This window comes from Bos taurus, chromosome X (assembly GCF_002263795.3).
Source record: "Bos taurus isolate L1 Dominette 01449 registration number 42190680 breed Hereford chromosome X, ARS-UCD2.0, whole genome shotgun sequence".
Classification (NCBI taxonomy): Eukaryota; Metazoa; Chordata; class Mammalia; order Artiodactyla; family Bovidae; genus Bos; species Bos taurus.
The window spans coordinates 126,900,105-126,927,701 of NC_037357.1; the positions used below are offsets into that span (position 1 = coordinate 126,900,105).

The window sequence follows — 27,597 nt, forward strand, 5'->3', positions numbered from 1 at the left end:
TTAACAAGACTCTGATGCTGAGATTGTAATCACAGCTGACTAGCAGGCTTCCACGGTGATCAGAGAATTCCTGTGTATCAGCCACCAATTGTTAAGAGAAGCCAGCATCTTATTTATCTTCGTCTCTCTTGCTCCCCAATATGCAGTGGTTGTTTACTCCCATTACAGTACTAAATGTAGGGGAGGATATATCCCCTACTATACTAAATATACCCCGGGAGGATACAGTCTTGTCTAATCTTGACACCTTGCAGGGGGCTTTCCAACTAAGAATGGTGCCCATGACTTAATCCAGTGGCAGACACTAGGATTCCAGAGGAACCTTGCACTTCAGCTCCTCCCTGCCCAGATCCAGTGTTAGTGAGCATTGAAAAGCAAGTAACTGCTTTGGTAGCCAGGCTCTAATGTGAGCTGAGTTGGGACTGTATTTCTGTCAAACAAGATTACTGTCTGTAATCAATCCTAAACAAATGTGACAAGAAATTTGAACACTAGAATAATGGCTTCCTTTCCCAGAAATAGGCTGATATTATTTAAATGTATGGCATATGTGCCGCTGATGTCTTGAAAAACCCACAATGTAAAAATCCCTGGCTTTGAGCAAATACACCTGGGCTCTAACTTTTGCTTTCTGCCATGTAGAGCACCTTTATGTTTTACTGTGTTTATATTTTACTGCAATAAGAATATTACTTTGGGATCTCGAGCTGGTGAGCTGAACTCTTAGCTACTCTGGTATCTTCTAGAATGGTAGCAGTTATGAAGACCAGGTCCACCTGGTTTTAGACTTGTGGGAGTCTGTTCAAGAGGCATAATGGTTTTAGGATATTATTTTTTTAGGTTTGCATAAGCTACTCAAAAGTACTTGCAAAATCAAACTAAATCGTGCATCGAACCTGGACTGGTGACTCAGCGAGGAAGGAGGAAGGAGGGTTCAGGATGGGGAACATGTGTATACCTGTGGCGGATTCATGTTGATATATGGCAAAACCAATACAATATTGTAAAGTTAAAAAATAAAATAAAATATAAAAAAAAATCAAACTAAATCTTGTTTGGAGGATTCTCTAAGACCACCCACACATTTAATGATTGATTAGGAGCAATCTGAATATAGCTGTGGTGCTGGAGAAGACTCTTGTGAGTCCCTTGGACTGCAAGGAGATCCAACCAGTCCATCCTAAAGGAGACCAGTCCTGGGTGTTCATTGGAAGGACTGACACTGAGGCTGAAACTCCAATACTTTGGCCACCTCATGCGAAGAGTTGACTCATTGGAAAAGACCCTGATGCTGGGAGGGATTGGGGGCGGGAGGAGAAGGGGACGACAGAGGATGAGATGGCTGGATGGCATCACCAACTCGATGCACATGAGTTTGAATGAACTCTGGGAGTTGGTGATGGACAGGGAGGCCTGGCGTGCTGTGATTCATGGGGTCGCGAAGAGTCAGATACGACTGAGCGACTGAACTGAACTGAACTGAATATAGTTGTACTCATGGCTAAAATTCATTTCAGTGACAGAATAAGCATACACAGCTTGCTCAGGCAGGGAAAGAGGTGTAAGTAGAGCCTGGAGAAATCTATCTGCAGCTTTCCTATGCTCTCTCCCTCCCGTGAGAGGTCACACAGAGCTCACCCTCCCTCCAGCAGTACAAATGCAGTGTGTGATGTTTACACCCAGAGAAGCCCATTTGACACTCAGGCTTTAGAGTTTCTATAGGAGGCTGGTCACATGGACATTCTCTGCCTAGCAACCACCCAGATTCCAGGCTCCCAGGAGGAAAGCAAGTGTTCACCATGATCACATTGCCTGTACAAACAGCCTAGGCCCCCAAAAATGACCTTATCAGTTAGTAATGGAGAAAATATTTTGAAAGCCAAGTTCCCCAGCAACAGGCCCTTCTAAAGATGTCAGCCTCAAGCCTATTGTGTTAACTCTTTTGCACAAGTCCAGTAAACCATTTTTAGAATAAAGAACTCCAATGGGAAATTATGGTCCATTAAATAAATCATTGTAATTATTTGCTGATATCTCTCTCCTAGTGTCTAAGTATAATTTGTCCCATGTTTAAACAGTAACCACAAATCTGCATGGTTTTGCTGGTATATGATGTAATGGAATGAGACTGCTTCATGTAATTGTAATAAAAAATTGTAGGAGATTTATATGAAATAGAATATCCAAAGATTCTTATAATTGTGAGTTCTTCAGTATGTAGAAACAAAGCACATGATTTATGTCCAGAATTCCACTTTTTAAAAAAAATTGAAGTATAGTTGATTTACAATGTTGTGTTAGTTTCAGTTTCTGGTGTATAGCAAAATGGTTCAGTTTTATATATATCTTCTTTTCTATTATGGTTTATTAAAGCATATTGAATATAGTTCCCTGTGCTATACAGTAGGTCCTTGCAGCTTCAGAATTCCATTTTTAAGCAACTGGAAAGAGAAGAGGGATAAGAGTCTAAAGTCATAGGTTGTTTCTCAGCCTGTGTGTCTCTGAGGCTGCCCTACAAGGCCCTGAGGTGCAGTCACTCCACACTGAGGTCAGGAATGACTTCCAGTTTTGGTGATGCTGGCATTTATCATGCTCCTCTGTCAGGTCAGAGTAAAACTCTCTTGCTTAGATAGTGCTTGTTCTGTGTCAGAAAGCAAGAACCGAGATGGATGGAGTTCAGTTCACAGAAATGGAGCTGTTTGGGAAAACAAGTTTTTAAAATATAAAAGCAGAATCTTAAGACATGTGAGCAGCATTTTATTCTAGGTTTTAGGATCTTAAATTCCATGTCTCCACCCAACACAATCTATCTCTTGTGCAGAAAAATCGTCTATTTGAGTTGAAACGGAAGGCAGGCCGGTATAGAAATGGGAGGAGAGTTGACTCCGTGGTGCACTGTATTTGCTTGATTGTTTCAGACCAAACTCAAGAGTTGAAACTACTTTCTAATCAGAGGGTCTTAAAGGAAGCACAGAGGTGCAGTCAGTGCTTTCTATTTCCTGATTCTTTGTGGGCTCCTCTTCACGTTTCTCTTTGAATCTCTGCAGTCAGGGAGCGAAGGCACTCATTTCCTTCACCATTGTCTCTGGTTTCTCTCCTGTGACTACTGGGCTTTTCCTTTGAAGTGATATGCTGTCTTCAAGCCTGGGAAAGCTTTGTTTTCTGTTGACTTTTAGCTGAGGCATTAGAAAAAATTTGGAAAATAGGAAAAAGAATCCATAAACCTGTAAACCTAACTAGGTCACTGTCCTCGCTTTTGAGTCTTTCCTTCCAGTCTTTAGCTTATACTCATACATGACTCCTTTCGTGATTGTAATGAGAATAGTGAGTGTGTGTGTGTATTTTTCCCAATTCTTTTTTTTTAATTCTCTTATTCTTTCAAGCCTATAGAAAAGATGAAGGAGTAGTACAGTGAATACTTGTATACCTTTCACTTAGATTCATCAATTGTTGCCTTTTTACCATGTTTGCTTCTCTCTCTTTCTCACTGTATAAACTTATTTCAGAAGCACTTATAAGTTGCAAACATCATAGCACTTCACTCCTAAATACTTTATCATTCATTTCCTAAAATTGAAGACATTGTCTCACATAACTGCAGTATCATGATCACACCTAAGAAAATTAACATTAATTCCATGACATCATTTAATATCCAGTTCATATTAAAATTTCTCCATTTATCCCCAAATGTCTCTTTAGCTTTTTTTGAAATTAAAAAATTTAATCAGTAATGAATTTGAGGTTCATTTGGTTATGTTTCCTAGTTTTTTTAAATCTGGGTAATCACCCTCTCTTTTTCAGTTCTTCATAACAATGACTTTTTTAAAAAATTAATTTATTTTAATTGGAGGATAATTACTTTACAATATTGTGACTTTTAAAATAAAGAGGCCAGGCCGGTTGTAGCAATGACCAGAATTTGATTCATATTTTGTCTTGATTCGATTCAGGTTAGGCATTTTTGGAAGAATAGTTCATTGGGGATGTCGTGGACTTCATAAGGACACATCAGGAGGCACGTGCGGCACATAATATTCCCTCTTTAGTCACACAGTGAATGGTGCTGAGTTTAACACCTGATTAAGATAGTGACTGTCTAGAGGTCTCTTGTAAAGAAACATTTTTCTCCATTTTGGTTTCTAAAATACCATCCCCCACTGAAATGAACTAGGGCTCCTGGAAGAAATGGTTGGTTTCAAGTCTGGGACAAGAAAAGTACAGGATGAGGCCAGAAGGTGTTGCTGGACTTAAAGGAAAGAAGAGTTTAAAAACCAAGGGGAAGATTTTGTATAAGGTCAAAGAAGCTAGCTTGAAAGGATTCCTGCTGGCCTCATTTGGACAATTTGAACACCAAAAACAGTAATGACAAAATTGGATTATAACACATTATATGTTTTTAAAATTACAAAATAATACTCAGGAAAAAAAGGCCAATTTAAAAAATGTAGATGCCACCCCTGATGTAATAACTGAGTCAAAAAGGGATCATAAGTGGATGCCAAAACCATTAGATGAAAGGTTTTGAAAAGTGGGATATTCATATGTTCTCAAAGTATCACCTCAGTTTTTAATTAGAGACGCTTATCTTTTGAACTGAACACCTCATACCCAGTTTTCCAAGTTGCATGATGCTCCTTCTGTTGATGGCTGCACGCTTTAGCATCTACTCAACGCACCACATGTGCTGGAGCTCACACCACCCCAGCCATGGTGCTGGGCACAAGAGAATCAAGGACTAGTCCAATAAGAACACATGCCCTGTCCTGGGGACTTATCGGGTAGCTTAATGCTTCTCTACATTTTGGGGTTGACGGATCACCTTCCAAGAAAGTGATGAAAGCTGTGGACTCACTTCCTGTAAAAGTGCACACACATAGCAACTGGAACATCATTTCCCAGTATTCATATCCCAGAAACCTCCCATCCATCAATATTCTAAGAGTCTCCTCAGATACAGACCCCCAGCTAAGATGGTTTTTATAAAAAGGAGATGGTAATAGTACCCACTTTACAAGGTAGTAACGAAGAGTGCATTTTTTTCCTAAATGGAAAGCACTTAGCACAGTGCCTGGTCTATGGTAGGAAATTAAATGGGAATTGTTATTGTGCTATTATTATTATTATTAATCTCTTGCCTGCTGCAAAGCCTCCTACCTGATCTTCATGCCTCCAGCTTTCCTTTTCTCAGTCCACCTTCTGCTGGCAATCTGGTGGAAGGTAATCTGTAGCCTGTTAGGATGCTGGTTCCCCAAATGGTTACTGATGATGGCCATTAGAGGTAGGCGTGGTCTCTCTGCTGATTAGAGTATACATTTCTCCCTCTAAGGCATCCTTATCCCACTTGGGGTGATTCTTTCTCTTTGGCTAGGAGAGTAAGACACTCCTTTTCTCCTGTGTGAATCTAATGTGCATTTTCCAGCACTGTTTTAAACTTGGAATCACCTTGCTTTTTATTTTAACTTTTGGTCTGCATGGTTGATGTTGCCAGGGACCATTCTTGCCATATAAAGTGCAAATATTTTATTTTTGTGGGGATAGTGTGGACAAACAGAGCAGGTGCTATGGGTTTATTTTCTGGATATGCCACTTCCTGGATAATTTTTTTTCAAGTCCCCACTCCTAAACCTCAGGATGTTCATCCTTTAGGGTTGCTGTGAAGGACAGTTAAGATGGTGCTTTGTAAACTTTGAACTGATATAAAAATACTATTTTTCCCCCTGTGTTACATTTCAAGCAAAAGTGAACTGGAAAAGAAGATTCTTTTTTGCTTTCTTTTTCAACAGCTTTTTCAAACATCTTAAAAACAGCTCCCCTGCTTATTGTTGGATTCCAAAACCGTACCTTGAGACTGTTTCTTGTAAAGTACTGCTGATAAGCACCATTTGAGTATGCCTTCCCTAAGGGATTAAATGTTGCTGAAAAGGTGCTCTTTAATTGATCGTGATTCACTGCCTGCTGATGATGCAGTGTCAGCCAGGGATGGAGTTAATACTGATACAGACTACTGTGCTTTTAATGTCCTGCCAGGGTTGTGTTCTACCATTTACTATTCAATGCAAGACTCATTCAAAACATACTAAGTTATTCATTCCGTTGCTCTTATATTTTATGGCTTCCAGGGGCTCTTTGAGAAGGAAGTAAGTATAGTGATAACAGCGCTTTGGGGAAAACTGTGTGCATGGCAACCTGTTTTAAAACATGCTTTCTCCACATGAAATGGATTTTGATACAAAGTATTATAGGAATTTATGCATGCTGGGGATCTTAAGAATGCTATTAGAATTTTTTAATTCCAACTACCTCTTTGTGTTAACGAATAAGAAATGGCTTAGCAGCTGCCTCAGGGTAGCACAGAAGGCGGACTGTGTGAGGCGGTACTCTGCCGTTGCCCTGGTGCCTTGGAATGTGTGTTTTATTCTTTTAGGACTTGACTAGGAACCAGGAGTCTTTGACAAACAAACTTGACTATGACAAGCCTTTCGTTTGTCAAAGAACCACATGTAGACCGTGGCAATCAAGTTTTGTAAGTTGAGCCAGTGTTGAAGGATGGCAAGTCCTGTGTGTTGCCGCTGGTGATTTTGATTTTGTCTTGGAAATAGTACAGTAAACAGCTTTTTAAAAAAGAATACTTCCATTATTTGGAGGGTACTTGCATGCATGAAGGAGATTTGCTGTGATTTTGACTGTATATAGTCAGACCTTACAAAAACCTTTCTTAGTGAGTGACAAGGGGAACCATCGCATGGAGATTATGGTTTGTTTTTGCTAAAATCATTATTCATTTGTTCTAAATCAGTGCTATCCAAAAGAACTTTTTTGCAGTGGTGAAAATGTTCTATAATCTGCACTGTCCTTATGATTATGTCAATTTTATCTTAGCTCTATTTTAATTCTAGCATTGGCAAAGTTTTTCTATATTTGTGTGCTAAGTTGCTTCAGTCATGTCCAACTCTTTGTGACCCTATGGACTGTAGTCTGCCAGGCTCCTGTGTCCATGGGATTCTCCAGGCAAGAATATGGAGTGGGTTGCCATGCTCTCGTCCAGGGGATCTTCCTGACCCAGGGACTGAACCCATGTCTCTTATGTCTCCTGTGTTGCAAGCAGATTCTTTACCACTGAGCCACTGGGGAAGCCCGATATATATATATATATATATATTTACACATATACATACATACATATATATATATGTGTATATATATGTTTCTTATATTAAACATAGAAGTGTAATATTTGAAACTAGGAATAAAGAATGCTTTTACCTTAAAAAGAAAATCTGCACTGTCCAGTATCACAGTCACCAACCACACATGCCTGTTGAGCACTTGAAGTATGGCTCAGTGTATACACATGAGGAATGGAATTTTAAATTTTATTTGGTTGTAGTTGATTTAAATTCAGATAGCTACTGTGGCTTGCGGCTGCCATATTGGACAGTGCAGGTTTAAAACTGTTTGCTCCTCAAATGTAACAAGACTCACATGAACAGTTCCGTATTCTGTGGCCTTTCAAAAATTTTAACATGTAAGAGCCTAATACCTAATAACTCTCCCCACTGAGAAGTGTGTGTGTGTGTACAGAGATTATTTAAAGAGAGACGTTAGTCTTAAGATAGAGCTGAGATGTCTTGAACTAAGTGAAAATATCCCCAGAGAAGTATATCTTATGACTTAAGTCTACTCTGTTTGAAACAAAAACGAACCCCTAAGTCTTACATGGCACAGATTTTATTACATTTGCAGGAGCTGTTGCTGTTCTGCATGCAGAATTGTGTTTCTAGCACTTGTGTTTTGCTGGCACATGACTTGCCATAAAATCAGCATGCTTAGCAGCATTGCTTATTTTGGGAATTCTGTTCTTGAGTGTTGTGGTTTATTTGGTCGTTCTATCTCCACCCCTAAACACATATGAAAAAACGAGTGAACCCGGTCATTTGCCTTGGAGCTTCCCTTTGTGAGGCTTACCCTGTGCCATAGTGATGCATTGGCAGAGTTTAGGGCTGATAGCCAGCAGACAGGAAATGAGAGCCATTAGGTTAGACCCACCCAAGTCCACTTGCTAAAGTGGGTAGGGAATTACTCTTGGTACAGGAAAACCATGCACTTGGCAGTTTTCACTGCTTCTTTGTATTTCCATGACTTTTTGAGAAATACCATGTTATAAACACATAACCCTCATAACCACAACGGCTTGTATTTTTATGTAGTTTCAGAGTGCATTTGTGCAGTCTCTTTTGGCCCTCATAACATTTTGGGGAGGTGTTGTAGGTGTCCTTACTAATTTTTTCTGGACTCTCAAGGGGTCAAGTGACCAGTCTGAAGGTACATAGCTAATAACTAGTTCAACCAAGACAGTGAGGGGTAAGATGTGGGCCCACCCCACTCTGTCCCGAGTTCAGCAGCAGGGAAGGAAGCTTGAACTACTTGAGAAAATGGAGTTCCTTTGGCCCTTTGGACCTTCTCACTTGTGGCATCAGGGTACACACCTCATGGGCCCGCTGTACCACACAGCTGAGACTTGAACTTGTGGCCTGGGTTAGCATGATATGGGGATTGTGGCCCCACCTCGAACAAGCTGTGTGCCTGGTGAGTCACTCGAACATCCTTGACCTTCATTTCTTCTCACATAGGAAGTTGAGTGCATCTTCCAAATCCCCTTTTGTTGCAGAGAACCAGAAGGGACTCTATGTTTGTATAGTGAGAGTGCATGGATAAGGATATATCAACTTTTCTCGGTTCTTTTTTTGAAAAAATATTCTTTGGTTATTATGTGTTTTCTTTATTGAAAACCCTTTGATAACAGTAGAAGTGGTTTTCCTGAATTAAAATCTAACTAGGAGATATTTTCTACTTGATTGTTCATCTAACAAATCTTGTCTTTTCTGCCATTCTTAAGCTTTTTCTTTGTCTTCACCATGCTGTAGCCTCACCCTCCCCCTTTCAGTATTTTGTCCAGAAGTCAGGGAGGAGAGTGAAATTGTCTGTTATGATTTTGTTTATGTATTTATTGATATTTACTCAATATGTTTAGCGTAAATCTTTGTTTTCTAGCCTGTTAGCATAGGATTTCTCCAATTGCTTCCTCTCCTCTCTTTTAAAAAAAGTGAATTTTGGACTCTTATGGAATTCAAACTTCTGTTGCTATAAGTCAGCAAAACCTTGGCCAAGGCTAGGAGTAAGTAGCTCAGGCATAAAACACTTAGGTCCTGGCAAAGCCATCTTCATAGATCAGTAGAGCTTTGAGGGGTTGATCAGCCTGCTGATTTACTTGGAACCAAGCAAAAGGAACCCCAAAGTGAGACTGGCTTCAAGTCAAAGTACAATTGTAGGCCTATCTCGTGGAGAAGCTGTATTTCTACAGAAACCCAAGATGGCGGCATCTATGTCAAGACTGAATACTACATGTAACTCGACATAGTTGGAGCAACACATAAAGTTTCTAATTTGAAAACAGCAAAATTGTACAAATTATTTCTCAAACCCTTGGACCTATGAGAATGCTTATTGAAATGGAAAACTTCCATGCTGTTGGCCTATATTAGTGGTCTTCAGAAGGTTATACATTTCAGTCTAAACTGAAATGCTTTTATAAATTTTCTAAATAAAGTACTTCCAATTTAAAATAAAAGCAAGTGATCAATTCCTCTGACAAAAGAAGGAGACCATTGGTTATGGTTGAATTAATGTCTTCCTGGAGTGACTAAGAAGTAGTAGTAGAATATTCCTTAGTATTTTCTCTGAGTGGGGGGTAATTATGGAAAGTGTTTGGGATCATAAATAGAATAATTGTGCAAAATTTTTTACATTTTGCTGAATCAGTTCATCTTTTGCTCTAGTGACAGATACAGTGATGCCAGTGATGACAGCTTTTCAGAGCCAAGGTTAGCTGAGTTGGAAATCAGCTGAAACTGACCCATGACTTGGAATCACCAGGACAACCTGAGAGGGTGAGATGGAACCTTGAAGTTCTTGTTTGTTTTATAGACAAGCTGTCATCTTGGTGCAGAAGGGAGCATCACAGGACTCATCTCACAGGATCCCGGGATGCTCCTGTTTGACTGGCATAGTGAGCAGAACAAACTTGACAGCTGATTATGCTTCTGGTAATCTGGAACACCCCTGAGAAAGCTAGCAGTTAGGAATGTGCACGAGGCCAGGAATAAGTATATCTGAGCACCTATAAATGGATACATGGAGGCTGTGGTGGTTAGAGCTGTAAGAGTGTAGCTGAGGGGTCAGCAAACTTGTACTGTAAAGGGCCAGACAGAAACTGTTTTCAGCTTTTCAGGCCCTACAGTGCATTGGAGATGGAGAGCAGGCTTGAACGTCTACACACAAATAGGCAGGGCTGTGTCCCAATAAAACTTTTATTTCCAAACACAGTGTGTTGACCCGTGATCTAGGTCACTCATGAAAAAGCAGATTTCCTTGAATTTGTAGAAAATAAAATAGTGTTTTCTTTCTTTGTAGGGAGATGTCAGAGACTGGCTTGGCTTCCAAGGGCAGCTTGTATCCCTCACAGCTCCTGGAGGTTTTATTAGAGAAGGTAGCAGCCTGGCTGGCTTTATTCCATTCACACTCACAGGCTGATGCTGCTTGGACATCCCTAGGGGTAGGACAGGTCTTAAATTGTTCCTGCTCTTTAGTAGTTCAGTTCAGTTCAGTCACTCAGTCATGTCCAACTCTTAGTGACCCCATGGACTGCAGCACGCCAGGCCTCCCTGTCCATCACCAACTCCCAGCACTTGCTCAAACTCATGTCCATCGAGTCGGTGATGCCGTCCAACCATCTCATCCTCTGTCATCCCCTTCTCCTCCCGCCTTCAATCTTTCCCAGCATCAGGGTCTTTTCCAGTCAGTCAGTTCTTCGCATCAGGTTGCCAAAGTATTAGAGTTTCAGCTTCAGCATCAGTCCTTTTAATGAATATTCAGGACTGATTTCCTTTAGGATGGACTGGTTTGATCTCCTTGAAGTCCAAGGAAGTCTCAAGAGTCTTTTCCAGCACCACAGCTCTTTAGTAGGGACAGCAGCTTTTGGAAAATTTGTACAGAGTCCGTCGCTCCAGTATGATTTCTCTTATTTCACTTAGGGGCAGAACATTGCTGTTCACCAGGGAAGGCACATCCAGGTTTGTTTAGGTTTGCCTCAAACATGAAGCCTTTCAGAAGCAAACCAAAATGATGCAAAGATTAGTTGGAGGTACTTTAAAGACTTACATTATTCAGCTTCTGATGTGGCTAATATTTATATTCTTTTTTTTTTTTTAAGGCTCTGAAGTAACTGAAGCCAAGATGAAGGAACTATCTGATGAAATCACCACACTTGTAGAATCACTCTGTTCTCCACCAAACATGGGATGTCCAGCCTCAAGGGGAATCTAATAATACGTACTTCAATAAACCAGAATCAAAAGGGTGGTTTTCTTCTTCCTCCAGAGGCAACCTTTGGTTCTTGCAAATTTCTTCAGCTGATTAAACATTTCCCAACCATCTCAATGGACAGAAAGTGTTATGGTGTTTTGTCTGGCATATGGTGACGTCCAGATGGTAAGCAAGGATCTAGGTAACTGAGGCTTCTCCAGGCTATATGGGAAGGCTGGCAGGGCACAGACAATGACTAGTTTTTGAGTCAAAAATGAGTCTTTCTGTTACCTGGAATTCAGCCACAGATTTACATGTGGCCCAAGCTTATCTCAATTTCTCACTGTTTATTTCTACTAAAAAGTGAAATGAAACAGGTCCAAGACTAGGGTTGGTAAGTAAGGCCCTGGCCTCAGGCATTGAATTTAAGGGAGCATAAAAAAAATCAGGAGTCAAAATCAGTAACACACACACACACACATATTTATTGAGCTGAAATTCACATAACAAAATTAACCATTTCAAAGTGAACAATGCAATAGCATTAGGTGCATTCACAGTATTGTGCAACCACCACCTTTATCTGATTCCAAAACATTTCCATTCCTCCAAAATAAATCCCCACACCCATTAGCAGTCACTGTCCATTCCTCCCTCCCAGCCCTCCGCAACTCCTTTCTATTTCTGTGGATTTGCCTGTTCTGGATATTTCATATTAGTGGAATCATACAATATGTGGCCTTTTGTGTCTGGCCTCTTTCACTGAGCTTGATGTTTTTAAAGTTCATCCACAATGTAGCCTATGTCAGTTCTTCTTTCCTTTTTAAGGCTGAATAGAATTTCCTGGTATGGATTAGAGTACAATTTGTTTATCCATTCATCCATTGATGGGCATTTGGGTTGTTTCTACCTTTTGTCTTTTGTGATAGTGCTTCTGTAGACAGTCATGTGTAAATAATTGCATTTGTTGTTTTTGCCACACTGTGAGGTTTGTGGGATCGTAGTTCCCTGACTAGGGATCCAACCCAGGTCCTCAGCAGTGAGCGCACAGAGTCCTACTGTGCACAGAGTCCACTGGACCACCATGGAAGTTCTGTAAATAATTGAATATCTGTTTTTTTTTTTTTAAAGCTCTTTTGGTAAACAGTTATACCTAGGAGTGGAATTACATATGGTAATTCTATTTGACTTTTGGAGGAAGCATCAGTAGTATTTTAATGTAAGAATTTTTAAAAACCAAAACTCATTTTAAAAAATTCACAAAGAGCAAAATACCAGATTTTAAAATAGATAGGATGTAGCCCCGCATCTTCCTCACCTGCCCCAGTCTCTGGCCAGCTGTACAACATTCTTATCCAGTATGCTTCCTGATTTCCCTGTTGAATGTGCTTGCGATGACTTAGTTGTTGCTTACATTTGAGCCTTCTGAAACTAATATAAATATTTTAACTGCTCACTTGATTTTTTTTGTGGTTGTCTTTGGCCTTTAACTTTTTTCTCTTAATGCTGTAAAACATTATTTTGTGAACTGCTACAGAAGATTCATCTACCAAACATGCAGAAATGAAATGAATACTTCTGGTAAACAAAAATATTAAAGAGCTTTAGGGTGCCACTTGTGAAAATTACAGCTTGAAGATCACAAGAGGCTCCAAATGAAAAGCCCACACAGAAGGTTAAAAGCTGGAATAGGCCTCCTAGAGAGAGGTACGTAAGCACCAAGGGGATTCTTGAACAGCTCAAGGGGTAGTCTGGCTTCAGTGGGAGTTTACAATTGTAATGATTATGACTTCTAAAATAACTTATAATACAGTGCTTACGCTTTGGGCTAATGATGCATGTAAATAGGACCGGAAGGAAGGGCACTTAAAAACGACAAACCAGTCTCTTTGTTGTTGCTACAGGAGATTTTCTCTTTTGGAGACAGCCATTGAACTTGGAATCCAGCGAAGCGCAGAAAGGTGGTAGCATGCCTGCTTAGGATAGTGGAGCAGCCGTGGCCGTGAACACGTAGGAAGGTATTATAACTCACTCATTTGGCAAATATATCTTGAGTCCCCAGGATGAGTAACACCTGGTGTAGGCACTGGGGGAAGTGAGGGGAAGCAGAATCTGCCCCCCACGTATGTCTCTTTGTCAAAAGGATTATTTTAGGCTGGTTTTAAAGAAACAGCAGACAAGGAAAAGCTTTGAAAACTGAATAGAAGTTGCCCTTTTTAAGAGACATTTACATTTATAAGGGAAACCTCCATGACTCTAAATCTCCGGAACCTCTTCTCAGTGGAGAAGGCAGTGACTTCAGTCTGCATAACAACCTCACCCTGGATTCCTGGGCTTTGCCTGGTCACCTCCCTTAAGTGGCCTCCACCACAACATCTTTTCTCTTTAGCTGGAGATGCTAGCAAAGGTGATGGCTTGGGCTGTTTAGAAGTTACTCAGTTTTCCTGGGTCTCTTCCATGTCTACAGCAGGTATACTGCTGCTACTGCTAAGTCACTTCAGTCGTGTCCGACTCTGTGCGACCCCATAGACAGCAGCCCACCAGGCTCCCCTGTCCCTGGGATTCTCCAGGCAAGAACACTGGAGTGGGTTGCCATTTCCTTCTCCAATGCATGAAAGTGAAAGTGAAGACGCTCAGTCATATCTGACTTTGAGCGACCCCATGGACTGCAGCCTACCAGGCTCCTCCATCCATGAGATTCTCCAGGCAAAAGTACTGGAGTGGGGTGCCATTGCCTTCTCCGACAGCAGGTATATATGCTATTAAACTGAAACGAAGCAGGGCCCTCCTGGATACCAAAGACTTTCCATGTCCTGTTTCTTGTTGTAGAAAAAGGCTTCAGTGTCCTGTGCTTTCCCTGAGTTCCAAAGAGTAGACTCAGTCAGTTACTAATTAGGAAAGTGAGAGGATGCAGAAACAAAGGACAGGCAGTTGGGCAACAGTCAGTTCAGTTCAGTCGCTCAGTTGTGTCCGACTCTTTGTGACCCCATGGACCGCGGCACACAAGGCTTCCCTGTCCATCACCAACTCCTGGAGCTTACTCAAACTCATGTCCACCGAGTCAGTGATGCTGTCCAGCCATCTCATCCTCTATCATCCCCTTCCTCCTCCTGCCTTCAATCTTTCCCAGCATCAGGGTCTTTTCCAATGAGTCAGTTCTTTGCAACAGGTGGCCAAACTATTGGAGTTTCAGCTTCAACATCAGTCCTTCCAATGAACATTCAGGACTGATTTCCTCTAGGATGGACTGGTTGGATATCCTTGCAGTCCAAGGGACTCTCAAGAGTCTTTTCCAACACCACAGTTCAAAAGCATCAATTCTTCAGCAGTCAGCTTTCTTTATAGTCCAACTCTCACATCCATACATGACTACTGGAAAAACCATAGCCTTGACTAGACAGACCTTTGTTGGCAACGTAATGTCTCTGCTTTTTAATATGCTGTCTAGATTGGTCATAGCTTTTCATCCAAGGAGCAAGCATCTTTTAATTTCATAGCTGCAGTCACCATCTGGAGTGATTTTGGAGCCCCCCAAAATAAATATTGGGCAGCAATAGTTCAGTGGTAATACAGAGCCCTAGTTCCTCTTCCAGGGATACATGACAATCTGATGCTTATCTTTGAATTGTTCTACAGGAACTGAGGGCTTCCCTTGTGGCTCAGATGGTAAAGAATCCGCCTGCAATGCAGGAGACCTGGATTCGATCCCTGTGTCAGGAAAAACTAAGACCCTCACCCTAGTGATAGATGGTGACTAATTGTTGAGCAGAAGCAGATGGATTGTTGAGCATCCCAGATTGATTGAAACCAGGTTGATGGTGTTGACTCCCAAAACATGACCCTGTCGCTGCTTCACACACCAATCAGAGAACTGTGCATGAGCTGATCACGCATGCTTTTACCCCCTTTTGCCTTTGAAGATCTTACACCCTGGCCAGCCAGTAAGATGGATCTGAGATTAGCCTACATCTCCCATCTTCTCTGGTGGTGGCCTCTCAATCAATAAACCTTTCTCTGCTCCAGACTCCAGTGTTTCAGTTTGTTTGGCCTCAGGAAACATATGCACACAGTCTTCGGTTCAACAACAGAATTTGTTTTTCTCTTGTTAATCTGTTATTACAGAAAGTTCTCAGTCAAGAACCTAGAAGGGTAGAGGCAAAATGATTTTTCTTCCCCTGCAGAAGCAACCTACCTTCTTGCACCTGACCTTTTCTTTGGGGAAGGCAGGCTTTACACAAATCTATAGGAAAATAAGCATTTAAGTATAATTGTGATATGTTCAGGGAGCTATGAACATTAAAGAATAAGGACAAAGACACTTATGGGAGAGTGTAAAATGGGATCCTCCGACAAACTAGTGAGCCAAGAAAGGCCTTTTGAGCAAAGCAGGTAAATGTTTTACACAAATTTGTGCTCATGGTCTCACAGTGCAAAAATAGTGGGTAGAGAGCTGCAAGATCCAGTGGGGGTGTGGTTTCCCAGACTGGCAGGCAGTTGGGTGAGTGGTAATAGTGTTTCACTGGTGTCATCAGCTGCTTGGTATCAGCCCACACTTTTCCTTTATTGAAATTTGGATTGAACTGAAGCTGAAGGGACTCAGCTTCTTTGTTTTCTCCATAAGTTCTCCAGCTCCATTCCTAATTGTCTCGTTTGTTGCTGTATTTCTTACTTGAACTTTCTGTTTTGTTGTAGTAAAAAGTACCAGTTATATGCACATCTGTGCTCTGTTAAGGTCAGTGCCAGACATTGACACTCATCACAGTTTCCCCATAGAGTTGAAGTTCTGCACCCTGAAGATGCCATACAAGATGAGGGGAGATACACAGAGAGCCCCAGAAATCCAGAGTTAGTGAAATGTTGCCTGTGGGTTCTGTGTTAGTGTTTTGGGGGTGTGGTTGAATTTCTTAAATGGAGCAAGAAAGAGCTCAAGATCATATAGCAGCATTGTGTCTGGATCACTTTCTCCCTAGGCTGCCAAACCCTTCTGAGAGTCTCCCTTCTAACTCTTTCACTTGTGGATGGGAAGATGTAGGATTCTTTGAATCTGCAAAATAGAATCAAGCTTGTACTCTTAGGGTCAGTGGTAAGGAAGTAAGATCTATACTCATAATTAATCTGAGTAGCATAGTCAGTACTAGCCAGAAAGTTAGCTCTGGGCAAGTAACCAGCCTCTCAGTTCTGAGGTAGGCTTTTCTTGAGTGATACCATTATTTCATTTGTGTTTACATTTGAGTATGGGTTTATTAGTAAGCCAAATGTAATGATGAGCTGCTATTTTACATATATCTCTGCTTCTTCTATTATCAGTAATAATAGGTGAGCCATTTTGAAAAAAAGCTCATTTGATTGTGACTCATACTGCCCTTGAACAAAGCAACTGGATTTCCATCTTAATTTGAATTTTGTTAAACATCAAGGTTTTTCACTGGTCTAGTAGACATCCTACCCTATTTCTACATAGGCTTTCCATGTGGGACATACAGACACTGATGGAAATACAAATTGAACTTTTTGATCTGCTTTTTGCTATGCAACTTTTGGTCTTTTAGGTTTATGCCCATGAATATCTCTAAAAGATGGTGGCAAAATCTATGGGACCCACTTTCTATCCCTAAAACTTCTTTGGTATTACCTGCTTACTCTGAGAATACCAGTGTAAAGCTGGGGAATCTAGTTGGCACTGTTTGGTTATATAGTTCATTTATAGCCTTAATGCTAAGTTTTAAACTTCCCTGCTTTTTCTTGAACAAGAAATTGTTTTGAAAATAGAATATTGCTTTAATTTTTTTCTGGGAGAGACTAGGATTACAGATAATATGCTGGGAGTATTCTGAAGAGTTAGATAAAAGCCTAGAACCTGGGGTTTAGGACCAATGTCCCAGTAAACTAAACTCTTCCACACTGAATCACCCTTTCAGGGAGATCCTCTGAATTAGAGAATCCTCATCATGTGCCACAGGCCAGGATGATGAAACTACTTGTTACAGTTGTCACTTCTGTAGAGAATTTAATGGTAAGCAGTCAATATGTAGTTAATTTAGATTATCTGCATTTCTGGAATAGCAATTTCTGAATTTATTTGCACAAGTATATATTATTTTAGTGTCCAACTTGAGAAGTATGGAGACTCAGAAGTAATTTTTAACCCAGAATATAACTTCTTTGTTGCCACCATTGACTCTTACCTGGAAGATTTCTGATAGGAGAGAGTTATTCGTGGCTTTTGAAACACTGTTACTTTCCTGGGTGAGTATCACAACTCTCTGATTTTATATAATAAACTAGATGTTTTTCTTCTCTTCCCCATTATCTTTATCTTTTTGTTCCAACATTCCTAGCATAATTCTTAACTTGAGTTGGAGGGAGATTTGTTTTAACCTATTTAAGAATGAAAAAGTAAAGAATATGATTACACATTCTGTATTGTTCAAAGGAGACACTATCTAAAGCAGGTTTGTGGTGGGGGGGTGGTAAACTGGTTAAATTCCACCTATTTTTTAAATTAATGTTTTATTTACACGTAATCATTCACCTTCCTTTACATATTATCTATGGTTGTTTTAAAACTACTACAGCAGAATTGAGTGGTTGCTGCAGAGACCCACAAGTCTACAATATTTACTATCTGGCACTTTACAGAAAAAGTTTGTTGACTACTGATCTAAAAGGTACAAGGCAAGAAAAATTATTTACAAGTCTCCAGTGAAACCTAAATTTAAAAAATCCTTTTTCTACATAATGAAGATATTCTCTTAAAAAGATTATAAAAGAATTCTTGTTCCCTTCCCTGGAGACCATATTATCAAATGGTTCTGGGTTCTTTCAGAGGCATATCATGCAAAAATTCTTGTTTTACTATAATATTTAAGCAGCATTCTTATTTCAGATGTGGTTATATTTCTCTAGTGAAAAAAATGAGTACAAAAAAATGTACAAGGGAAAGGTCAATTTTTAGTTCAGTTTGTCACAGATATTGTGCATGTGCTGTGTGCCCAACCCTGAATTGATGTAGCTGAGAATATGGAAAAACCTGTGATCTAGCTGGGTGCTTGAACCAAATCCTGATGCATGAGTAGGAGTTGAGTAGATGCATCTTTGTATTAGAAATACTGGCAAGACTGAAAGCTTCCCTAACCTGGGAAAGGAAACAGATACCCAGGTTCAAGAATCACAGAGTCCCAAACAAGAGGAAACCAAGAGAGCCACACCAAAAGACACATGATACATTTTTTAAAATGACAAAAATTAAATACGGAGAATCTTAAAAGTGGTAAGTGAAAAACAACCAGTTATGTATAAGGGAACTCCAATAAGAACTTTAGCTGACTTTTCAGCAGAAACTCTGCAGGCCAGAAGGGAGTGGAACAATATATTCAAAGTGATACAAGGAAAAAACCTACACTCAAGAGTACTCTACCTGTCAAGGCTTTCATTCAGATTTGAAGGAGAGAGAGAGTTTCACAGTCAAGCAAAAGCTAAAAGACTTCAGCACCACTGAACCAGCCTTACAAGATATTTTAAAGGGACTTCTCTAAGCAGAAAAGACCACAGTAGAAATCTGAAAACCATGAAAGGAAAAATTCATTGGTAGAGGCAAAATGCTTTAAAGGTAGTTAACCAACCACTTATAAATATAGTAGGAAGGTTAATAGATAAAAGTAGTGAAATCATCTATATCCACAATAAGTAGTTAAGGGATACACAAAACAAAAAGATAAAAAATATGATGACAAAACTTTAAAGGTGGCTGGGGGGAGTAAAAATGTGGAGTTGTTAGAATGTATTTACACTTAAGAGATTATCAACTTATAATAATCATATATGTATATGTATATATATGTGTATATATACATATGTTGTTATATGTAAATCTTATGGTAACCACAAATCAAAAACCTATGATACACATACACAGACAAAAATAGAAAGAAAAACATGAAACTAAAGATTGTCATCAAATTACAAAGAAAGAGCACAAAACAAGAAAGGAAAAAGAACTACATAAACAACCAGAAAATAATGAACAAAATAGCAATAAGTACATACCGATCAATAATTAGTTTAAATATCAATGGACTAAATGTTCCAATCAAAAGATGTAGACTGGCTGAATGGATACAAATACAAAACCCATACATGAGCTGCCTACAGCAAACTCACTTCAGATCTAAAGACACATGTAGACTGAAAGTGAGGGGATGCAAAAAGCTATCCCATACAAATGGAAATGAAAAGAAAGCTGGAATAGCAGAACTCATATCAGACAAAATAGACTTTAAAACAAAGACTATAATAGGAGACAAAGACATTTCATAATAATAAAGGGATAAATCAGAGCAAGGATATAACAATTGTAAATATATATGCACTCAACATAGGAGCACATAAATACATTAAGCAAATATTAGCCAGTCCTATCCAAAAAAAAAAAAAGTGAGCCATATGTAGTATTTGAAAATTTGTAGTAGCCATATTACAAAGTGAAAAGAAACAGGTGAAATTAATTTTAGTAATATATTTTGCTACTATATATGTAAACTATAATTTCAACATGTAGTCGATATATTTTAATGAGATAAAAGTCACTCAATCGTGTCCAACTCTTTGCAACCCCGTGGACTGTAGCCTACCAAGCTCCTCCATCCATGGGATTCTTCAGGCAAGAATACTGGAGTGGGTTGCCATTTCCTTCTCCAGGGGATCTTCCCAGCCCAGGGATCAAACCCGGGTTTCCCTGCATTGGAGGCAGATGCTTTAACCTCTGAGCCACCAGGGAAGCCCATATATATGTAAACTATAATTTCAACATGTAGTCGATATATTTTAATGAGATATTTCATGTTCTTTTTGTTATATTAAGTCTTTGAAGTTTGGTGTGGATTTTGTATTTACAAACACATCTTAATTCAGACTAGCCACATTTTGAGTGCTCAGTAGCTGCATGAGGGAGTTGCTGTGGTGTTGGACAGCACAGCTCTAGATTGTGCATAAAGGGGATGTGTACATCCACCACTTGCTCATGGTAGAACCCCTGGGTATAATTCAGAAAGCATAAGTATAATATTAAAACCATAAAGCATCTCCTATTTGCTTATGCATATTTTTGTGTTTGAGGTGAAACCAGTATAGTATAGCCACTTGTGAAACTTGCTGTTGGGTGTGGCAGTCTGTCATCTGACTGGTTTCTTCTGGTGGCCCCCAGGTACCTGAGCCCTACTTCTGCCTCTGTTTTTTGAGAAAGTGCTTGCTTCACTTTTCCTTAGAACACTGCAGATACTGAACAGTATTTTTAAAGGAGAGGAAAGACACAGGTTAGTTGGTTTTACTTTTCTAGGATTTCCCACTCTGTACCCAGGACCATCATGGGGGAAATTTACTTGGCAGGTTCTTTTACATTCCCCTTAATAACATTTGCAAGTAATGAGTGTTTTCTGCAGTCAAAGGAAAACAAACATTTACAGCAAAATCTACTGATTGTCATTGTCATACTTCTACATTTTGGCCTTGATTTCGGTATAGTTTAGAAAATAACCTTGAGAAATTTGTATGCAGGTCAGGAAGCAACAGTTAGAACTGGACATGGAACAACAGACTGGTTCCAAATAGGAAAAGGAGTACGTCAAGGCTGTATATTGTCACCCTGTTTATTTAACTTATATGCAGAGTACATCAAGAGAAACACTGGACTGGAATCAAGATTGCTGGGAGAAATATCAATAACCTCAGATATGCAGATGACACCACCCTTATGGCAGAAAGTGAAGAGGAACTAAAAAGCCTCTTGATGAAAGTGAAAGTGGAGACTGAAAAAGTTGGCTTAAAGCTCAACATTCAGAAAACGAAGATCATGGCATCCGGTCCCATCACTTCATGGGAAATAGACGGGGAAACAGTGGAAACAGTGTCAGACTTTATTTTTGGGGGCTCCAAAATCACTGCAGATGGTGAGTGCAGCCATGAAATTAAAAGACGCTTACTCCTTGGAAGGAAAGCTATGACCAACCTAGATAGCATATTGAAAAGCAGAGACATTACTTTGCCAACAAAGGTCCGTCTAGTCAAGGCTATGGTTTTTCCTGTGGTCATGTGTGGATGTGAGAGTTGGACTGTGAAGAAGGCTGAGCACCGAAGAATTGATGCTTTTGAACTGTGGTGTTGGAGAAGACTCTTGAGAGTCCCTTGGACTGCAAGGAGATCCAACCAGTCCATTCTGAAGGAGACCAGCCCTGGCATTTCTTTGGAAGGAATGATGCTAAAGCTGAAACTCCAGTACTTTGGCCACCTCATGCGAAGAGCTGACTCATTGGAAAAGACTCTGATTCTGGGAGGGATGGGGGGCAAGAGGAGAAGGGGACGACAGAGGATGAGATGGCTGGATGGCATCACTGGCTCGATGGACGTGAGTCTTGGTGAACTCCGGGAGTTGGTGATGGGCAGGGAGGCCTGGCGTGCTGTGATTCACGGGGTCGCAAAGAGTCAGACACGACTGAGCAACTGATCTGATCTAGAAAATAACCAGACCACCTGTCAAAGCTTCAGGGGGAAGCTACTGTTGGTCAGCAAATTTGGCCCTTCTAATCAGGACTGAAGAAAATGGAATTCTTAAAAAAGAAAGGTTGAGACACATGGATAATTCAATTCATCAAACATTTTTGAGTCAACTTTGCCAGTAGGGTGCTAGACAGTAAACTTTGAGCCCTATGTTCAGATAATTCATTCTGATGTTAGGGCAGATCAGAAGAGATTCACACATGAGTAACATCTGAGTCTTTCAAGAGTTCTTTAACGGAGAGAGAATCATGTCATGGCATCTTACCTGGGAGGTGATGACATGTATGTGAGACTTTCTCCTCTACTGAGAGAAGTTGTACACACATGTGAACATGCTCAAGGATGATTTCCTCCAACCTAGGGTAGAATTGGGTAGATTTATTGGATTATGACATGTTTCATGAAGGGTTTTATAATAATAATGGGGCTTTCAGCTGTTGAATGATGAACAGTTGGAAATGCAGTCATGCTTTGCAGTTGGGAATTTATTAAATTTGTAAATTACACTCAAACCCCTTTACATGGCTCTCATGATTCCTGCCTGTTTCTGGCTTGATAATAATAATTGCATATTAGTATAATTCTTTTCTAATCTGAAACAGAATGAAGGCAACCTAGGAAACCTGTAGCAGGAAAGGTGCCCCTAACGCTGATGGCCCAATCAAAGTTATTTAAAAATGACAGTTAATAAAGGAAAACCATGACTATGAACTAAAAAATTTCTTCAAGTGGCTGCGTAAATGATGTCTTAATTTAGAAGTGATATTTAATGTTTATTGGGCATTTTTTAAAATTTAGTATATAGTCTGGGTCTATTGATCTTGACAGCACACCTCAATGCAGACTAGTCACATTTCCAGTGCTCAGCAGTGGTTCTCTGTGGTATGTCAAACTCTGTGGCTGACCATACAACAGAGAAAATGGGGCTTCCCTAGTGGGTCAGTGGTAAAGAATCTGCCTGCCAGTGCAGGAGATACAGGTTCAATCCCTGTGTCGGGAAGATCCCTGTAGGAGGAAATGGCAACCTGCTCCAGTATTCTTGCCTGGGAAATCCCATGGACAGAGGAGTCTGGTGGGCTACAGTCCATGGGGTCGCAAAGAGTCGGACACAACTAAACACACATGCACAGGAAGTAGGCACACCTAACTGAGTCACAACCAGCCAGGTTGCCTGTCTACATTTCTATCAGCAGATCAGGAATGGGCCAGATCCCCCACACCACCTGCTAAGTCTTACTCATTTTTCTAATTTTTTTCTGATGGGTGCAAAATGGTATCTTCTTGTTTTAACATTTCTCTGATTGCTGGTAATATTAGCCATTCTGATCTCCACCTTTGTGAATTGTCTTTTCTTAATCTTTGTTTCTCTTTGATTTCCTGACTAAAAAAATTTATATCTATACTAGCTTTATTGAGATATAATTCACATACCATACAATTTACCCACTTAAAAAGTATTCACAGATTTTCAGTACATTCACAATTTTGTGCAACCATCATCACATTCTATTTTAGAACCTTTTCATCAGCCCCCAAAGTGGCTGTTCCTTGAGCTCCAGGAGACACGTTTACTTTGGGCATTCCCTGTAACCTTGCCGATCTCACAGGCCTGGGTGAACGGTCCATGCACTCTGGTCACTGAGACCCTGCTTTCTGCCTTTCACAGCTTGGTTGTCCAGCTTGTTCTGGAGTGTGTGTTCTTCCGGTGGATTCTCCCACAGCCCACTCCCTCACTCTGTGCTTATTGCCAGCGTTGGTTTCTGTTTACTTGCAACCAGGAGAAAACTAAGCCATAAATTTGTACCTCGAGGAGGGATTTTTGCAAGGAACAGATCCTAGAATGTGAAGCTGATTGAGTTGTAGTGAATGGCTGAGCCCTCCCTCTTTTCTATAATAAAGGACAGCAAAACTGCTGATCAGACTATGGTTCATTTTTTCCTGGGAATGTATACCTACACCTGTAAAGTGTCTAGATGTTTCCCAGGGTGGGCTACTTTTCTGCCTTTCTCAAGGTGCTTCAAGAGAGCACTAAATTTTGGTATAGCTGGCGATCTAGTGCACCCAGGGTCTGTTGGTCATGCTCCCTTAGGAAGCAGGCTGCTACGATGGTGCCATGCGTGGTAGGGGAAGCTCCCACCACCTCACTCAGGTGGGGCCTTGGAAGACACCGGGTGAAGGAAATTCAGTGAACACAAACTGAGTTGATCAACGACTTCTCTCCACTGCCAGGGAGGCAAATTGACAAGTAGATACTTTACTAAAGATGTTCCAGGGAGGGTCATTCCATGCTTGACATGTTGCTTTTCTTTTTTCCTTTTTAATGAACATTTTTGGCCCCTCTCTGTTCACATCATATAATGGATATCATTCAGGCCACACATTGCAAGACCATGAGATGTCACATCTCATTCTGCTTGAGTCATGGGTATCACCAAGAGATATATTAACTTGGCAGCTGGATGGGGTGACTGATTTTGAGTTGCTTCCTATTGGGGAAGGGGGTCAGTTCTTTTTTGGTTGTATGCGGATTAGCTGTAGTAGGTGGTAATATTAAAAAATATGCACAGGAATAAAGGAGTGTGTGTGTGTACAAACAATAAACTACCAAGGATAGACTGTGCTATATACACTTGTTATCTTGTCTTCCCAGGGAGGAAACCTGTAGTCAGGTTTCTGCTGTGATAATGCTACATAACAAGTAAGCACCCTGCTTCCAATCTCAGTGGCTTACAAAAGCAAGCAAGCACTTATTTCTTACCCATGGGTCCACAAGTGGTTATGGCTTTGCAGCACTTGGCTCTGGCTGCAGGTTGGTTTCTGATCTGTTTGATATATCCCTAGTGGCTACTCAAGGCCTGTTCTCATGGCCAATGGTAGAAGTGCCAAAGAGACCAACACAAACCCTGCAAGCACAACTAAAACCTTTAATTCCATTGGCTAAATCAGTGAGGGTTGGGATTTATTCTTGGCCCACAGTAAACCCGGGTAAAGGAAGGGAAGGAAGGAAGAATTGAGGACAAATAATGGCACCCCACTCCAGTACTTTTGTCTAGAAAATCCCATGGATGGAGGAGCCTGGTAGGCTGCAGTTCATGGGGTCGCTAAGAGTCGGACACAACTGAGCGACTTCACTTTCACTTTTCACTTTCATGCATTGGAGAAGGAAATGGCAACCCACTCCAGTGTTCTTGCCTGGAGAATCCCAGGGAGGGGAAGCCTGGTTGGCTGCCGTCTATGGGGTCGCACAGAGTCGGACACAACTGAAGCGACGAAGCAGCAGCAGCAACGCATTCTTATACACTCTCCTTTCTTTTGAGAAATCAACCATGTAGTTTAAATGTGTTTTCTCTCTCTGCAGATTGCATCATATGTTAAGTTGCTCATGTCAGAAGCCTAGGGTATAACAGAAAGTCCAGGTTGGGAAGGGAGGAGCATTTGTTCAGTTTTAGATATGCTGAATTTGAGCTGACTATGGGATAGTCAGAGAGATGAGACTTTTGGAGATATAGATCCAGAGGCAAACTATTGTGATTGTTTATTTTCTCACTCAAGCTCCTACAGGTTTTATGAGTGGGGCTGATGACAAGTGTTACTAGTTTCTTAGAGTCCTGGTCACTAAGCTGTCCTTATGATGTAACTCTTGTTAAGTTATTCTGGATCCTGAACCAAGACTGGTCCTGTTACCTTTCATATATAACTGTGAATTATTAAATGTCAACATCACGGTTCCCTGTGTGAAATTCCCGGGCAGCTTTTTATTACTTTAGAGAAGTCGCATGACTGAAGGACATTAGCAGGTTGTATTTTTCCATCTAGACCTGCTTTAGTGCACCATTTGTAAAGATTCTCCTGAAAAAGGATTTTCTGTTTGTGTAAATACACTTGAGTCATCATATTTCGTGCGAATTGTTTGTATTGATTAATGGTCTCTTGTTTGCTTCCTTTTGCTTGTTGTATTTATAGCTCACATTACTTATAATTGTTGGACAACAATATCGACCAGATGGCTTCATTATTCTATGTTTCACATTTTGAATTTTAAATGTCATGTTGGATTGCTTGTTAGTGGCCAGCTGTGTCCTAGAGGAGATGAGGCCAGACCCGTAGTTCAAAGATCCTGGGTCAGATACCATGGACAGTCAGTGCTGTCTGGGTGTTAGCATTTGAGGTTTCCTCTGGTCCTTGGCTGCACTTGAAAATTCACACCGTAAGGCCAGGGAGAGAGGCACTTGAAAATTCACACCGTAAGGCCAGGGAGAGAGAGAAACTGGGCATCTAAGGCCTTCTGAACCACTCAGCTGGCCTATGATCTCAGTGTGTTTGAAAAACCCTTTACCAATAAGCTTGCAGAATCTACTATACGTTAGAAATTTAAACCACATTTACTAATATTTAAAAGTAAGAGTATCATTACTTTAGTAATGGCCTTTTAGTAAGGGGCCAAGAGGAAATATCCACAACCTCAAATATGCAAGTGATACCAGCCTAATGGCAGAAAGTGAAGAGGAACTTAAGAGTCTCTTGATGAGGGTGAAAGCAGAGAGTGAAAAGGCTGGCTTGAGACTCAGCATTCAAACAACTAAGATCATGGCATCCGGTCCCATCACTTCATGGCAAATAGATGGGGAAACAATGGAAACAGTGACAGACTTTATTATCTTGGGCTCCAAAATCACTGTGGATGGTGACTGGAGCCATGAAATTAAAAGATGCTTGCTCTTTGGATGGAAAGCTATGACAAACCTAGAGAGCATATTAAAAAGCAGAGATATCATTTACTGACAAGGTCCATATACTCAAAGCTATGGTTTTTCCAGTAGCCATGTACAGATGTAAGAGTTGGACCATAGAGAAGGCTGAGTGCCAAAGAATTGATTCTTTCGAATTGTAGTGCTGGAGAAGACTTGAGAGATCCTTGGACTGTAAGGAGATGAAACCAGTCAATCCTAAAGGAAATCAACCCTAGATATTCATTGGAAAGGCTGATGTTGAAGCTTTAATACTTTGGCCACCTGATATGAAGGACTGACTCACTGGAAAAGACCCTGATGGTGGGAAGGGTTGAGGGCAGAAGGAGAAGTGGGTGACACAGGATAAGATGGTTGGATGGCATCACTGACTCAATGGACATGAGTTTGAGCAAATTCCAGGAGTTAGTGCAGGACAGGGAAGCCTGGCATGCTGCAGTCCATGGGGTCACAAGGAGTCAGACACGACTTAGCGACTGAAAAACAATCAGATCGGATCAGTCGCTCAGTCGTGTCCGACTCTTTGCAACCCCATGAATCGCAGCCAGTCAGGCCTCCCTGTCCATCACCAACTTCCGGAGTTCACTGAGACTCACATCTATCGAGTCAGTGATGCCATCCAGCCATCTCATCCTCTGTCGTCCCCTTCTCCTCCTGCCCCCAATCCCTCCCAGCATCAGAGTCTCTTCCAATGAGTCAGCTCTTCGCATGAGGTGGCCAAAGTACTGGAGTTTCAGCTTTAGCATCATTCCTTCCAAAGAAATGCCAGGGCTGGTCTCCTTCAGAATGGACTGGTTGGATCTCCTTGCAGTCCAAGGGACTCTCAAGAGTCTTCTCCAACACCACAGTTCAAAAGCATCAATTCTTCGGTGCTCAGCCTTCTTCACAGTCCAACTCTCACATCCATACATGACCACAGGAAAAACCATAGCCT

The 27,597-nt window shown here is 40.7% G+C and overlaps 1 protein-coding gene across 6 annotated transcripts in view; it reads left to right on the forward strand.

The window, feature by feature from the left end:
* The window catches only part of CTPS2 (CTP synthase 2), a 113,323-nt gene extending 101,820 nt beyond the window's left edge, over positions 1-11,503 (forward strand). For 5 of the 6 annotated variants that reach the window (XM_024988274.2, XM_005228455.4, XM_015461787.3 and 2 more), the window contains 2 exons: positions 9,840-9,950; positions 11,273-11,499. In XM_024988274.2, the coding sequence (XP_024844042.1) occupies positions 9,840-9,909 (70 nt within the window). In that variant the 3' untranslated portion in view covers positions 9,910-9,950; positions 11,273-11,499. Of the gene's footprint in view, positions 1-9,839; positions 9,951-11,272 lie in introns of all 6 variants that reach the window. The other variant, NM_001076966.1, reaches the window with a different exon arrangement.
* Positions 11,504-27,597: the final 16,094 nt, after the last annotated feature.